Below are 16609 nucleotides of genomic sequence, written 5' to 3' on the forward strand. Positions count from 1 at the left end.
GCCCATTTAGTAGCAAATGACGCTGATTTGAAATATCATTCTAATACACAAGTCCACTCAGTTTTAAGATAGATTTTCAATAAAATAAAAGAAATACTTTCTGGCTAAATTATTTTTTTCTTTAAGGCAAAATCTAAAAATGTGGAGTATGTGTGATTTTTGAGTCTTTTCATGATTTGCTTATTTGCCACTGGAGTAAAACATAAAAAATACCATGATTCGTGGAATAAAATAGACATTCTCATACAGTCTGAATCTTAAGACACCCTTTAGAGATTCTAGAAGTTCTATTAACAGTTAATCTTACCACTTTACATTACAATGGATATTCTGTAATGCTGGAACAACATGAGTTAAGCACGGCCCAAGAGATAGTGCATAGATACGCATGAAAAATAGAAACCCAAAAGATGGTTTTGTTTTTGCGTTGGTACCATGCAATACTCTTAAAAAGAGTATTTCATTATGTTAACAAAGGGAAACATGAACATCCTCAATTCTAAAAATCTTCCTCTTAACACCTGAATGATCAGAAGGAACTATTTCTTTCATCATGACAATATAAACTTTTATGTGGGTACCTGATTTTTTTGTTCCTGTTTCTGTTGTGCAAGAAATTCTTCTCTCTCTTTCTCAACTCGAAGTTGCCTTGCTATTTTCAGCATCCTCTGATGATTCTGAACTGCCTCCACCTACAGTAAGGGAATAAGTAGTATATGTTACTGTCAGATTTAAGAGAGACATTAGCATGTCACGTGACTCAGACATTCACTTATCATTTCCTTTTGGTAAACAGCATTCCCTAGAGATGACACTAAAGTTTCACACTCCAGGTCCTTGAAAGCCTTGGGCTGCTGCCTAGGGAGATTCCCTTTCTGTTCATATTATTTGACTCCCTCTTCAGACGTACACTTATGCCTTGCTTAATCTTTACTTGCAATTCCTAATTCTTTGCAAGTTCTTGGGACTGAGGGTCAAAGTTTTACAGTGCTAATTCTTGCCTTACCCTTTTCTTCAAACGTTCAACTCTCTTAATAAGCTGATCCTTTTCTTCCTCCATTGCACTGATATCCTAAAAAGCAGTCAAGAAGACATTATAAGGAAAAATATTCTTTGTCTGTAGAATTCAGATAAGGTTTTTATATGACTACACATTTAGCACTTCCATCACTTATAACCAGAGCATTAAGAAGCAAAGATCCTCTTTTGGAAGAAGTGCATTTCTATCTACCACCCGCCCTTCCTCTCCAGGGTTCTTTATCCAGAGTAATTTATTTGGTAGCTTGGTATTCATTTAGAAAAGCAACAGGTTATAAAATAGTAAGGTGAAGCTGCCAAGCAGCCCATTTGTGTTCTAATTCCAATATGGACACACGATTTTTCAAAAATCTTTTATAATGGATAGTGTGCAGGTCTAAAAACGTGAACAGCTGCTGACATCCCACCTGCTCTGTTAAACACCAAACTTTATATTCTGTCAGTTTTCCAGTAAAATTATTTTTAAGGCTATGGTGTTTTCAATATATAAATTTGTGTCTGGTTTTGCCAATTAACCAATTCCCTTTCTAAAAATAAAAGATCTCAAAAAAAATTTTCCACCAGCTCCACAATATTTTCTAGTGAAAACAAAACAAGCAAAAAAATCCTTGCTAAACCCCAAAAACTAACAGGCTAACTCTCACAATAATAATGAAAGGGAAAATACACATGGTGGTCAGTATTGCCAGGATCTGGGGAAACAGGGACTGTTACTATTGGTGGTATTGTACTGAAGAATAATTTCAAAAGTCTTAAAATAAGTGTGCATACCTTCTGGATCAGTAATTTTACCCATGGGAATCTATAAGGATTCTCATAGATGCTAATTCTATCTAAAATTTGGAACTGACCCAAATGTCTAAGGATTATTAAGTGAATTATGGCACAACACAATGAAAGTTACTAAAAATTATTCAGAAGAATGTTGGATAACATGAGAAGAAGTCATGATACAGCATTACTCGAAAGCAGACTATGACCTTTATATATAATACAATACCAAGAAAAAGATTTACATATATTCACTAAAATAGCAGTAAAAGTTAACCACAAGAGGATGGGATTTTAAGTGAATTAGTTTCTATTTTTTGCTTAATTGTATTTCCTTACAAAGAATATATTCAAAAACACTCTGGTAATAATTAATAAAATTAAAATCACAGACTCTAGGTTATTTTATCATTTCTGGTTACTAACATGGCATAATGGAGGAACAGTAGATGGGTATCTATCACCCTTATTCCATACTTTGTGATAAGTATCTACTTATGGGTCTTTCTTTTCTATTAGATGTGACTTCATCTTTCATTTCTAATACATTCAATAAACTCTTATTGGAGACCTATTACATGCAGGGGACTGGGGATAGACACTGGGGATATTGTGGTAAATAAGATATATAGACATGGTCCTGGCCCTCACAGAGTTTAAAATGTCTGGGAAGACAGACATTAAAATAATTGTAAGTACAATGAGTGTTACAAAACAAAAAGAATTGAGGTGAACTAATCCATCTAGAGAATCAGGGAAGGGCCTCCCTGAGGAAGCAACTTCTAATGATTCTTGTTTGAGAAGATAAAGATGTTATTTCTAAAAATATAAAATTCAAGAAAGCGAAAATTAGCAATTTTTTAGAGAAAGAACTTATATGTCTGGTGAGAGTTCAAAAATATTTTTTGGAGAACACTAAATAACATGCATCAAGAAAGACATAAAAATCCTTATATGCTTTCTACTTCTAGAAATTTATTCTAAGGAAACAATCACAGATAGCCCCAAATAAATTTATGTAGAAGATAATTATAGCATTATCTATAATAGCAAATTATGAAAACACCAAAAACTGTAAAACTATCCATAGTTTTAGAATATAGAATAGAATATAGTAAATAGAATACTATTTACTCATTGAAAATCACATTGTAGAAAGATAACAATGGGAATATATTCACAATGCAATGATTAAAAAAACAAGATACAAATAATTATGTATAGTGTGATCCCAAATACATACATACATACACACACACACACACATACACAAAATCTGAAAGGATATAGTGCAACAAATGTTAACATTAGATTTTTTTCCTTCTGTTTTTCTTTCTTCTATGACATAGACTTTATATATATATGTGTGTGTGTATACACATATATATTAGATGAAGACCCAAAACATAATTACTTTTAATCCATGGTAGTGATCTATACAGGCTTCCCTGGTGGCTCAGTAGTAAAGAATCTGCCTGCCAATGCAGGAGACTTGGGTTTGATCTGTGGATCGGGAAGATCCCCAGGAAGAGGACATGGTAATCCACTCCAGTATTCTTGCCTGGGAAATCCCATGGACAGAGGAGCCTGGTGGGCTCTGGTCCATGGGGTTGCAATAAAGTCGGACATGACTTAGTGACTGAACAACAACAAAGTGCTCTATATAACAACAGTACATAAGAATTAACTGTGAGTTAACCCTGGCCTCATTAATTTCTTCGGTAAAGAATCAGCAAAGGTCCTACAAAAGAAAATTTGCCATTTGCTATCATTAGTTTCTATAGTCTTAAGACATTCTGAATTTAATTCAAATCCCCACCAAAATCATTATTGTTTTTTCTTTACCCTTCTTATTTCTGCTGTAGAAAATCCAGATGTCTTGAGCTGCTCACATTCTTTATGCAAAGTTTTAAAGGCTTCCATCAAATCTTCATACTAAAAGAACAAGTTAAAAAATTATAAACTGACTAGATCCAGTAGGTTTCCTTAATCAGGTCATCTATTAACTTATAGTCATTATTTAATCAGTATAGAACACCATTAAAATATATCCTTAAATATTCATACAGGACACAAAAATGTTGGTGTATATAATCTGGCCTCTAATATGCCAGCTATGTTGACCTTCTTTAAATTCCTGGTATAGTCCACTTTCACTTTACACACCCTATTCCATCCACCTTCACTTTATACACCTTATTCTGTCTGAGAACAACACTCTATGACTCCCGCATCCCTTTCCTGGATAACTTACTCATCCTTCAGATCTCAGTGTCCCCAAAGAAGCCTTCTTTTCTTTAGCCCTGTACCTGTTCTATATGAGTACCATGATATCAGAGTAAATATCATATGAACTTGTAATTGCTAGTTACTTATCTGATCTGATTATGGTTCAGATCATGAACTCCTTATTCAGACTTAAATTGAAGAAAGTAGGGAAGACCACTAGACCATTCAAATATGACATAAATCAATTCCTTATGATTATACAGTGGAGGGGTATCTTCCCTGGTGGCTCAGAGGATAAAGTGTCTGCCTGTAATGCAGGAGACCTGGGTTCGATCCCTGGGTTGGGAAGATTCCCTGGAGAAGGAAATGGCAACCCACTCCAGTATTCTTGCCTGGAGAATCCCATGGACAGAGGAGCCTGGGAGGCTACAGCCCACAGGGTCGCAAAGAGTCAGACACGACTGAGTGACTTCACTTCACTTCATACAGTGGAAGTGAGAAACAGATTTAAGGGACTACATTTGATAGATAGAGTGCCTGATGAACTATGGACGGAGGTTTGTGACATTGTACAGGAGACAGGGATCAAGACCATCCCCATGGAAAAGAAATGCAAAAAAGCAAAATGGCTGTCTGAAGAGGCCTTACAAATAGCTGTGAAAAGAAGAGAAGCAAAAAGCAAAGGAGAAAAGGAAAGATATAAGCATCTGAATGCAGAGTTCCAAAGAATAGCAAGGAGAGATAAGAAAGCCTTCCTCAGTGATCAATGCAAAGAAATAGAGGAAAACAACAGAATGGGAAAGATTAGAGATCTCTTCAAGAAAATTAGAGATACCAAGGGAACATTTCATGCAAAGCTGGGCTCGATAGAGGACAGAAATGGTATGGACCTAACAGAAGCAGAAGATATTAAGAAGAGGTGGCAAGAATACACAGAAGAACTGTACAAAAAAGATCTTCATGACCAAGATAATCACATTGTTGTGATCATTCACCTAGAGCCAGACATCCTGGAATGTGAAGTCAAGTGGGCCTTAGAAAGCATCACTATGAACAAAGCTAGTGGAGGTGATAGAATTTCAGTTGAGCTATTTCAGATCCTGAAAGATGATGCTGTGAAAGTGATGCACTCAATATGCCAGCAAATTTAGAAAACTCAGCAGTGGCCACAGGACTGGAAAAGGTCAGTTTTCATTCCAATCCCAATGAAAGGCAATGCCAAAGAATGCTCAAAATACTGCACAGTTGCGCTCATCTCACACTCTACTAAAGTAATGCTCAAGGTTTTCCAAGCCAGGCTTCAGCAATATGTGAACCATGAACTTCCTGATGTTCAAGCTGATCTTAGAAAAGGCAGGGGAACCAGAGATCAAATTGCCAACATCTGCTGGATCATAGAAAAAGCAAGAGAGTTCCAGAAAAACATTTATTTCTGCTTTATTGACTATGCCAAAGCCTATGACTGTGTGGATCACAATAAACTGTGGAAAATTCTGAAAGAGATGGGAATACCAGACCACCTGACCTGCCTCTTGAGAAACCTGTGTCCATGTCAGGAAGCAACAGTTAGAACTGGACATGGAACTATAGACTGGTTCCAAATAGGAAAAGGACTACGTCAAGGCTGTATATTGTCACCCTGCTTATTTAACTTCTATGCAGAGTACATCATGAGAAACGCTGGGCTGGAAGAAACAAAAGCTGGAATCAAGATTGCTGGGAGAAATATCAATAACCTCAGATATGCAGATGACACCACCCTTATGGCAAAAAGTGAAGAGGAACTCAAAAGCCTCTTGATGAAAGTGAAAGAGGAGAGTGAAAAAGTTGGCTTAAAGCTCAACATTCAGAAAACGAAGATCATGGCATCTGGTCCCATCACTTCATGGCAAATAGATGGGGAAATAGTGTCAGGTTTTATTTTGGGGGGCTCCAAAATCACTGCAGATGGTGACTGCACCCATGAAATTAAAAGACACTTACTCCTTGGAAGGAAAGTTATGACCAATCTAGATAGCATATTCAAAAGCAGAGACATTACTTTGCCAACAAAGGTCCGTCTAATCAAGGCTATGGTTTTTCCAGTGGTCATGCATGAATATGAGAGTTGGACTGTGAAGAAAGCTGAGCACCGAAGAATTGATGCTTTTGAACTGTGGTGTTGGAGAAGACTCTTGAGAGTCCCGTGGACTGCAAGGAGATCCAACCAGTCCATTCTAAAGGAGATCAGCCCTGTGTGTTCTTTAGAAGGACTGATGCTAAAGCTGAAACTCCAGTACTTGGCCACCTCATGCAAAGAGTTGACTCACTGGAAAAGACCCTGATGCTGGGAGGGATTGGGAGCAGGAGGAGAAGGGGATGACAGAGGGTGAATGGCTGGATGGCATCACCGACTTGATGGACATGAGTTTGCGTGAACTCCAGGAGATGGTGATGGACAGGGAGGCCTGGCGTGCTGTGATTCATGGGGTCACAAAAAGTTGGACACAACTGAGCAACTGAACTATCTGTCTCCACCTCTGGACACTGACAGTCAGGAGGAAAAGAATCATATTACTTGTGGAGGCTTCTATATCCCTAGGGCCTAGCATAGTACTTAACTGATATAGGTGTTCAATAAAAGAGCAGTTAAAGGAATGAAAAAAGTCACAACTCTTACCCCCAAATTTTTTAAAATAGGTTTTTTTTTGTGGATAATGACAAAATTAATATTTTTTTCTTGACATATATTCTGCAAGTCTATAAATCAATTGTTCTAAAACTCTTCATTTAGAAAGACAATGTGAATTTTTTATTAGGTTCTCCGCTAAAAGACTGGCTAAACATGTAAATCATTTCATACATATACTTCAAACATGCTTCAAGAACAAATATGTCTTTAGTATTATTAATTCTTCCATTAATAATTAGTTCGGCATGTTTGATAAAAACTATTAATAAAATTCCTTCAGAGGAATTAGTTTCTATCAAATTTACTGATAGCGGAGTGTAGGGAGGAGAAAATAGTCCATGTGTACACTCTCTACTACTTACATTGTGTAAAGCCTTCAAAGGTAGGGGCTGCAATGGTGCTGTGCTTTCTCAAGGTGTCTACTGTATTATTTGACATAATTATTTGCATAAACCTTTCAACCCTTGAAATGTCTTAAGAGATCAATACTGACTCTATTTTGAGTTACTGTCATGGCTACCCAAAATAACAAAATATATGGATAAAAAACATTTAGTAGATTGTTTCAATTTAACCAAACTTTGAGCCATATCATACAAAATCCTGGAGGAAAACAAAGATGGATAAGACATGATACCTGTCCTCAGAGATCTCATAAATCTACTGGAAGAGACAGATTGACAAACTATTAAAATTCACAACAAACTGGCACAAATTGGTCTAAAGACCTACTATAAAACAAAAGTACAAATGCTAAAGAGAAGCAAATTTTTTCTTTTAAATCAAAGTTCTTTGCAATCTCAAGCCTAAATTCTCTAACTTCCATAGTCTATTTCCATAGAGTGGTTTAGACAGTTTTCAATCAGCAACATGCTTTGAAATCCCAGGACCAGGGCCAGACCAGCCAAAATCCTGTATAGTTAAGAGCTTTAATGTCTTAAGGCCAGAAACCCAATATCACATCAAAACTCTGGTGAGGAAAGTACACTGAAATTGCAAATTCCTGGTTCTTTCTCTACCTTCTGCCTGATTAGGACATCCTTTGAGATCATAACCCTGGCTTCTTTGCCTACACACAATTTTTGAAGGTGCTCACAAGTCCCAATTCACCTGGTATAGTGCCAATTTATACCTTTTGCTCTGGTGTAATTATTATGATAACCACCCTCCTCTCTAATTTGGGTGACAAATTATATAGTCATCTAACTAATTAACAAAGTATTCCGCAGTTCCAAGCCCAGGATCCTATCTACCCACAATTCTTTTTTTAAAAAATCCACATGTGTTTACTCGTTCAAGGACATTTTAAAACTTCAGTTAAGCTTTTGAGGTAATGGCAGATTCAGTTGTAAGAAACAGTACAAAGAAAGTCCACATGCCCTTTACTGAACCCCCACCCTCATGGTACTGAGTTGGTCAAAAAGTTCATTTAACTATGCACAATTCCTAAGTAATAAATTATTTTAAAATCCTAATTTCAGGATTTTTTCTATCCACATACTCTATCACCAAAAAGGTACTGGTGTTCAGAAGTCAATATTTTCATAGAGTGATTACAGGCAAAAATTATTGATAACAAGTTATCCTTTTGGTTCCAATGGAAATACAGAAACAGCAAATAAACTTGTGAGATTAATATACATTTGAAACCTTGAAACCCATTACATATAGCTTAAAAATACCATTTATATATTGTATACCTGTTTATTGGTATCAGCCACAGTTTCATCCTGGAGAAACTCACTTGGTACTTCAAGTTTTATTAAAAAACGAGCTAAATATGCTCTTTTCTTCAGTTCATTAGTTCTCTGAAGAAGCCAATGGAGCACTGGGTAAATTACAGGTTTACTTCCAATCACCAGACCCTGACGAAAGGTACTCCTATAAAAAGAAAATAAACACACACATACACACACACACACACACACACAGAGGCTTAAAAGTAAACCTTGAAAAGAGTTAACATTTGCTCAAATCCAATTTACACTTTTCCATAACTATTTTAAAAAGATAAAAGCAAGGCTATTCTAAAGTAAGTCTGCACATTGACAATAATCATAAAATTAGTCCCTTAATACATCACTGGAATATATGAGGAGGTTATTTTGGAACCATTAGCTGGTCAGCCCTAATATTTCACTTCACTGACTGGACAGGTTTAAATTGTAGCTTTTGTATAGGATGGCAGATAAATGATTAAATAGAAACATGGATTTGCCTGACTTTTTTTATTAAGAAAAAGAACTGACTCACTTAAGACTCCTACATGACAAAATAACATTAAAAACCAAGATTATTTTGAAATTCAGTGATTTCATGAGGCCACTGTCTTAGGGAAAACAAATATTGCCAGAAAGACTGACTATGAAAGTTTAGATATTAAAGTACAGCTTTAAGAAAGCAACACTTGGTCAGCTTCTTACATGTCTGCGGCATTTCCTGGAGGTTTGTATTTAAGAATACCAAGAAGGCTCAACATCCTTTTGGCTGTTTGCTCTGGCATCTCCTCTCTGATATCAACAACTTGCTAACAAATAAAGAAATTGAAAAAATGTTATTATGCAAATATAGCAAAGTACAATATTGAAACTCACTGACAAAATTGTCCTGCTAGAGCATAACAGTCACAATGGTCTCTTCATAAAACAGATTAAGTATGGAGGCTTCCAGATTCCAAGGGAGGGTACATACAAGCTAGATCAGGATTCATACTAAGAATGCCAAGCTTAAGAAAGTCTCCAGTGGAAAAGACCAGTGTATATGAGACATGCGCTAACTTGCAACACAATAAAACCTTTTGTAAAAGCATTTTCATTCCGGGACCAAATCTATTTATGTTTGGAACTGCACAAATAATTTCTAAGTAAGGTACAAGGAGGTAATTTAATTTTTGAGCTAGTAGAGAAATCTTAAAGATCATCTACTATCACTTTATAGGAATGGAAAACTAGGCCCAGAGAGGTTAAATAATTTGCCCCAAAGTCACAGATATTTAGTGGCAGAAACTTGCTTTCTTGCCACCCTTTTCATCACAGAGAAAAAGAAAACTCTTACCTTTGGGTCAATCTCAGCCAGAACATCATTGAGAACTTGTAATAGTTGCATTGGCTCCAGGGAATCAAATGTGATTAAATTATAGTTCTTCCTAAAAGGTTCCTTATTGAGATTGTCCACGATGAATTTTATTTGATCACTCATAATTAGGTCTTATAATTTAAACTAAAAAGTAAAAATACAGGAAAAAATTCCTCAATGTTGGAAACAAAAATTCTGTATTAACAAAATACATTCACCAGAAGGTCAGTATTAAGTTCATAGGAAGTAGGCATGGAATGTATTCTACATGGAATACAAAATGCTGTGTAAAAGAGTTATTTTGTTGAAAGAGTGTGCGGACTTTATTAGGAATGCTACAGTACATATTGATAATATTCAATGACACATTTTTGTATATGCATCTGATAGCAATCATCTGAATTAACATGGACAAGTGAATATAAAACCCACCCACATTAACATTTCTTCCATTCAACTCTACAATTTTTACCCAGGGGTAAAACTCAGCCTGTAGACATGCTTCAATTTTTTTTTTTTAATTAGTATCCCACATTCATCCAAGTTTCCAAATTCTCTAGATAATCAGATCTGGGAACCCTGGACCCACTATATGGCCACAACCAACTGAAGCTGGGTGAGTGGGTGAAAGTTGCTCAGTCATGTCCAACTCTTTGCAACCCCATGGACTATATAGTCCATGGAATTCTCCAGGCCAGAATACTGGAGTGGGTAGCCTTTCTCTTCTCCAGGGGATTCTCCCAACCCAGGGATCAAACCCAGGTCTCCTGTGTTGCAGGTGGATTCTTTACCAGCTAAGCCACAAGGGAAGCTGGGTAGAGGTTGCAAACTTCAGCCTTAGGTATGCCTTCTTTGAGCTTCCCAGGTAGCTCAGTGGTAAAGAATCCACCTGCCAATGCAAGAGATGTGGGCTCAATCCCTGGGTCAGGAAAATCACCTGGAGAAGGAAATGGCTACCCACTCCAGTCTTCTTGCCTGGGAATCCCATGGACACAGGAGCCTAGAGGGCTATGGTCCATAGGGTCATGAAAGAGTCACACATGACTTAGGGACTAAACAATATGTGCTCGTCACATACTGGAAGGACTGATGCTGATGCTAAAACTGCAATACTTGGGCCACTTGATGTAAAGAACTGACTTACTGGAAAAGACCGTGATGCTGGGAAAGATTGAAGGCAGGAGGAGAAAGGGACAACAGAAAATGAGATGGTTGGATGGCATCACTGACTCGATGGACATGAGTGTGGGCAAGCTTCAGGAGTTTGATGAACAGGGAAGCCTGGCATGCTGCGATCCATGGGGTCGCAAAGAGTTGGGCACAACTGAGCGACTGAACTGAACTGACTGAAGTCACTTCAGTTGTGTCCAACTCTTTGCGATCCTCTGGACTGTAGCCCACCAGGATCCTCCATCCATGGAATTCTCTAGGCAAGTATACTGGAATGGGTTGCCATGCCTTCCTCTGTTCCTCCTGACCCAGGGATCAAACCTACATCTCTTTCCTCTCCAGCACTGACAGGCAGGTTCTTTGCCACTAGCGCCACCTGGGAAACCCAAGCTCAATTTAGCGTTCCTCAGTTTTGTTTCCAAATTGTTACCTTCAGTTCAGTTCAGTTCAGTTCAGTAGCTCAGTCATGTCCGACTCTTTGCAACCCCATGAATTGCAGCACGCCAGGCCTCCCTGTCCATCACCAACTCCCGGAGTTCACTCAAACTCATGTCCATCGAGTCGGTGATGCCATCCAGCCATCTCATCCTCTGTCGTCCCCTTCTCCTCCTGCCCTCAATCCCTCCCAGCATCAGGGTCTTTTCCAATGAGTCAACTCTTCACATGAGGAGGCCAAAATATTGGAGTTTCAGCTTTAGCATCAGTCCTTCTAAAGAACACCCAGGGCTGATCTCCTTTAGAATGGACTGGTTGGATCTCCTTGCAGTCCACGGGACTCTCAAGAGTCTTCTCCAACACCACAGTTCAAAAGCATCAATTCTTCGGTGCTCAGCTTTCTTCACAGTCCAACTCTCATATTCATGCATGACCACTGGAAAAACCATAGCCTTGACTAGACCACCCTTTGTTGGCAAAGTAATATCTCTGCTTTTGAATATGCTATCTGGGTTGGTCATAACTTTCCTTCCAAGGAGTAAGTGTCTTTTAATTTCATGGCTGCAATCACCATCTGCAGTGATTTTGGAGTCCAAAAAAATTAAGTCTGACACTGTTTCCCCATCTATTTGCCATGAAGTGATGGGACCAGATGCCATGATCTTCGTTTTCTGAATGTTGAGCTTTAAGCCAACTTTTTCACTCTCTTCTTTCACTTTCATCAATAGGCTTTTGAATTCCTCTTCACTTTCTGCCATAAGGGTGGTGTCATCTGCATATCTGAGGTTATTGATATTTCTCCTAGCAATCTTGATTCCAGCTTGTGTTTCTTCCAGCCCAGCGTTTCTCATGATGTACTCTGCATAGAAGTTAAATAAGTAGGGTGACAATATACAGCCTTGATGTACTCCTTTTCCTATTTGGAACCAGTCTGTAGTTCCATGTCCAGTTCTAACTGTTGCTTCCTGACCTGGATACAGGTTTTTCAAGAGGCAGGTCAGGTGGTCTGGTATTCCCATCTCTTTCAGAATTTTCCACAGTTTATTGTGATCCACACAGTCATAGGCTTTGGCATAGTCAATAAAGCAGAAATAGATGTTTTTCTGGAACTCTCTTGCTTTTTCCATGATCCAGCGGACGTTGGCAATTTGATCTCTGGTTCCTCTGCCTTTTCTAAGACCAGCTTGAACATCAGGAAGTTCATGGTTCACATATTGCTGAAGCCTGGCTTGGAAAACCTTGAGCATTACTTTAGTAGAGTGTGAGATGAGTGCAACTGTGCTGTAGTTTGAGCATTCTTTGGCATTGTCTTTCGTTGGGATTGGAATGAAAACCGACCTTTTCCAGTCCTGTGGCCACTGCTGAGTTTTCTAAATTTGCTGGCATATTGAGTGCAGCACTTTCGCAGCATTATCTTTCAGGATCTAAAAATAGCTCAACTGGAATTCCATCACTTCCACTAGCTTTGTTTGTAGTGATGCTTTCTAAGGCCCACTTGACTTCACATTCCAGGATGTCTGGCTCTAGATGAGTGATCACACCATCATGATTATCTGGGTCGTGAAGATCTTTTTTGTACAGTTCTTCTGTGTATTCTTGCCACCTCTTCTTAATATCTTCTGCTTCTGTTAGGTCCATACCATTTCTGTCCTTTATCGAGCTCATCTTTGCATGAAATGTTCCCTTGGTATCTCTGATTTTCTTGAAGAGATCTCTAGTCTTTCCCATTCTGTGGTTTTCCTCTATTTCTCTGCATTGATCACTGAGGAAGGCTTTCTTATCTCTCCTTGCTATTCTTTGGAACTCTGCATTCAGATGTTTATACCTTTCCTTTTCTGCTTTGCTTTTCACTTTTCTTCTCACAGCTATTCGTAAGGCCTCCTCAGACAGCCATTTTGCTTTTTTGCATTTCTTTTCCTTGCATCTTTTCAATCTTCAGCTGACTGAAATAAGCACTACTCCCTATATAGTTTTTCCATCTTTGCCTTCAGTTAATGCTGCATTTTCTGCCTAGGGCTGTTTTCCCTTTCCCTCATCTCCAGAGGTGCAAAACCTTACCATTTTTCAAGCCCTGTTCAAGCCCAGGCAAGAATACTGGAGTGGGTTGACATTTTCTTCTCCAGGGGATCTTCCCAACCCAGAGATCAAATTCAAGTCTCCTCACTGGCAGATGGATTCTTTACCTTTGAGCCACCAGGAAGCCCACCTGAGGACATATCTGTGCCTAATTCTATCTTTGAATATCACATATAAAATAGCGACTTCTTCCACTAGAATAAATTTGTTCACAGGCCCAAGGCCAGAAAATTAGCATAAGCCTAAACAAGGTGGCAGTGAGGAAGATTATAACTTTTTAAAATTGATTATCTGATTGTTTAATGGCTGAAACAACTTAACCATGGCTCTTAGTGTTTCTTGCATGCAGACATCATGCGTTTAGTATGGGGGAAAGTGGTAGAAATTTACAGACTGGCAGTTTTTTAGAGTAGCAGTTTTAAAAAATGAATTTAACAGTGAACTGCCAAAAAAAAGAAATAAGGAAAAAGATATTTCAGTGTTCCCTAATGGTTTTTAACCATGAAATGAAGAGATGCTAATTTACTTAAGACGTTAGTTGGAGCTGCATGCATCTTGCTCTGAAACAGATTTTTTAAATTGGGTAGGTAGAGTTGGATACTTAGAAAATATCAAAATGTAAAAGTATCATCATTTTATCATAATTATGATAAAATTATGAGTAAATGATTATATTATTTTTGAAAAATAAGCCAAAAGATGGTAAAAAAAAAATAACCAATGTGGTTTAAAATTTTAAGGTTTCCTTTAAGCTATAAAAGGAAAACCTTTAGAGAAATAAAAATCCACACTGGAGATGCAAATTTTCCACTGTGTAAAGTATTTTAAGCAAAAGTTCACGTCACAACCTTCATACACGGATATACTCAATTTTTCATTCTTTAGAAATTATATATATGTAAAAATTGTAAGTATATAAAACATAACACATACACACATATATTCTTTTTTTCCCCTTCCAAAACCCAAAATACTAGGATAAACGCATAAAACGTTACTAGGAGAGGAAAAGAAACCAGTTGATTTTCACTCCTAGCTGCCCACCAGCTTTCAGGTGGTCACCCACTAAGGACAAAGATATACTGAATAGGTAGGTTGTCTATGCCCAGTGGGTTCTCCGCTCTAAAATTAGCAAAAGCAATTACTCTCCCTGTTCCAGCGGAAAGTCGCCTCACTAATTCACAAGCACTCACCCACATAAGAACCCGAGAGGGTGGGGGAGAATTAAAACCAGGACGTGCGTTTATCTAGCACAACTCGGGACAGAAACAGCGCTGTCCGGGTCCCAGGCTGGCACGAGCCTCCTAAGATTCCCCAAAATAGTTCCCCCGCCGCTTCCCGCCCCTGGGGTAGGGAAAGGGGACAGAGGACCCCACGTCTGACCCAGGCACCTCGCGAGGGCTGCTCTGGGCTCCCCTACGGTTCACCTTGCTGGGGAGCCGCCTGGATCACTGCGGGAGCTGACCCCCGAAGTGGGGGATTTAACTGCTGCGACCCCTCCACTCTGGAGGTGCCGCACTGGAAAGCGGAAGGGAAGGGGGAGGGAGTTCTCTCCTATTCCGGGGTTCAGGGGAGTTTCCGACCGCGACTTGGCGACGTTACCTCAAATTCTCCTCCCGAAACCACTTTACCCCCACACGAGGCATCCAGGCTCTAGTGGGTTCCTAGAGACGAGCTCCTTGGCAACGGTTGCTAGGCCGTGGACACGTCACTTCCGGAGGAGAGGGTTGGCGCGTTTCCGCGAGGCCCTTGGCGGGCGCGCGCAGTGAAGGTGAAGTTCTGGATGCGAAAGGCCGAGAGTGCGGGGCCCAAGTTCAAAGTGTTTCGCAGGTTCTGAGCCACTGCAGACAGCCTAGAGAATTGGGGGTTGTTACGGTGATTCATGGGGTCGCAAAGAGTCGGACACGACTGAGCGACTGAACTGAACGGTGGCAATAAAGTTTCGCAAATGTCCTGCAGTTTGCAGTTTACGAAATACTCTTTTCATTATTATTATGTTCTTTAGTCCGTAAGTCTTGCGGACTCTGCAACCCTATGGACTGCGACCCTATGGACAGGCTCTGTCCATGGCATTTCCCAGACAGGAATCCTGGAGTGGGTTGCCATCGCCTTCTCCACGATATCTTCCCGACCCAGGGATCGAACCAGCGGTCCTCATTGGCAGGCAGGGTCTTTATCCCTGAAGCATCAGGGAAGCCTCTCTTCATTATTAACCTATTTTAAATTCTTGTGCCCTTTCCCTCTTTCCTCCTTCCCTCTTTCCTGCCTTCCCTCCTTCCTTCACCAAACATCTGGTGATGACTTCTTTGAGGCAAGGCCAGCAGGATTTGGGTTGAGGAAGCATTTGGCCTGGGCTTCAAATTTAGGTTTTTGACATAAATATCTCCGAATTGGGTTATACATGGAATAATTGTAGAGTCTCCGGTGGGATTAACAAAAGACACATTCATCATAGAGATCTCTGCTTCTTTGTCACATTATTGGGCCACATAGCCTGTATTGGGAATTAATTTTTTTCTTCCAGAATTTCTTTAATATGGAGAGAGACCAAAAAAAAAAAAAAAGTAAATGGCCTAAGGCTCTTTGGTTTCTGAGAGCCTATTTTTAGGCACTTGCAGAAATGAATAAGGTCCTCCTTACCTTTCCAAGGAGTTCACATTCTATGAGATAGGGGAGAGGAGATCTTAATGCCCAGATCACAGAGGAGGCCAGGAAGTCTACAGAAGCAGAACCCTAGGATTTTACTAACTGGTGTAAGGAGAGAACTTCGTTGGTGAATGGTATTTTGAACTGCCCCTATCAGAGTGGACACCACTGTACTTTGTGATGTCAGCTAGCGGTGAAGAAATGAGAAGAAAAAAAATGAAAGTCCTCACACTGAAAACTCAGTAGCCTGCTCAAACATCTTGGAAGAAACCAACTACGGATTTAGCATCAGACTTACAAAATAAAGCAAAACAAAACAAATTCCATATTAGGCATCTCCTGTATGCCCTGCTTTGTGCTGGCTTCTGGGAATGCAGTGGAGGGCAGGGAATTACCTGGCCCCTGACTTCATGGACCTGACAATCTATGCAGGAAGAGTGACAGCTGAATGGGCAACACCAATACAACAAGAATAAATGCTATAAAGAAGGATCCAAT

The 16609-nt window shown here is 39.2% G+C and overlaps 1 protein-coding gene across 1 annotated transcript in view; it reads right to left on the reverse strand.

Moving 5' to 3' along the window:
• The window catches only part of IFT81 (intraflagellar transport 81), a 99739-nt gene extending 84545 nt beyond the window's left edge, over nt 1-15194 (reverse strand). Inside the window, exons 1-7 of the mRNA XM_005691425.3 lie at nt 15068-15194; nt 9764-9928; nt 9133-9236; nt 8410-8590; nt 3655-3744; nt 1007-1072; nt 582-692 (exon numbers count right to left, since the gene is read on the reverse strand). Of these exons, the coding sequence (XP_005691482.1) occupies nt 582-692; nt 1007-1072; nt 3655-3744; nt 8410-8590; nt 9133-9236; nt 9764-9907 (696 nt within the window). The 5' untranslated portion in view covers nt 9908-9928; nt 15068-15194. The remainder of the gene's footprint in view (nt 1-581; nt 693-1006; nt 1073-3654; nt 3745-8409; nt 8591-9132; nt 9237-9763; nt 9929-15067) is intronic.

Source organism: Capra hircus, chromosome 17 (genome assembly GCF_001704415.2).
Source record: "Capra hircus breed San Clemente chromosome 17, ASM170441v1, whole genome shotgun sequence".
NCBI lineage: Eukaryota > Metazoa > Chordata > Mammalia > Artiodactyla > Bovidae > Capra > Capra hircus.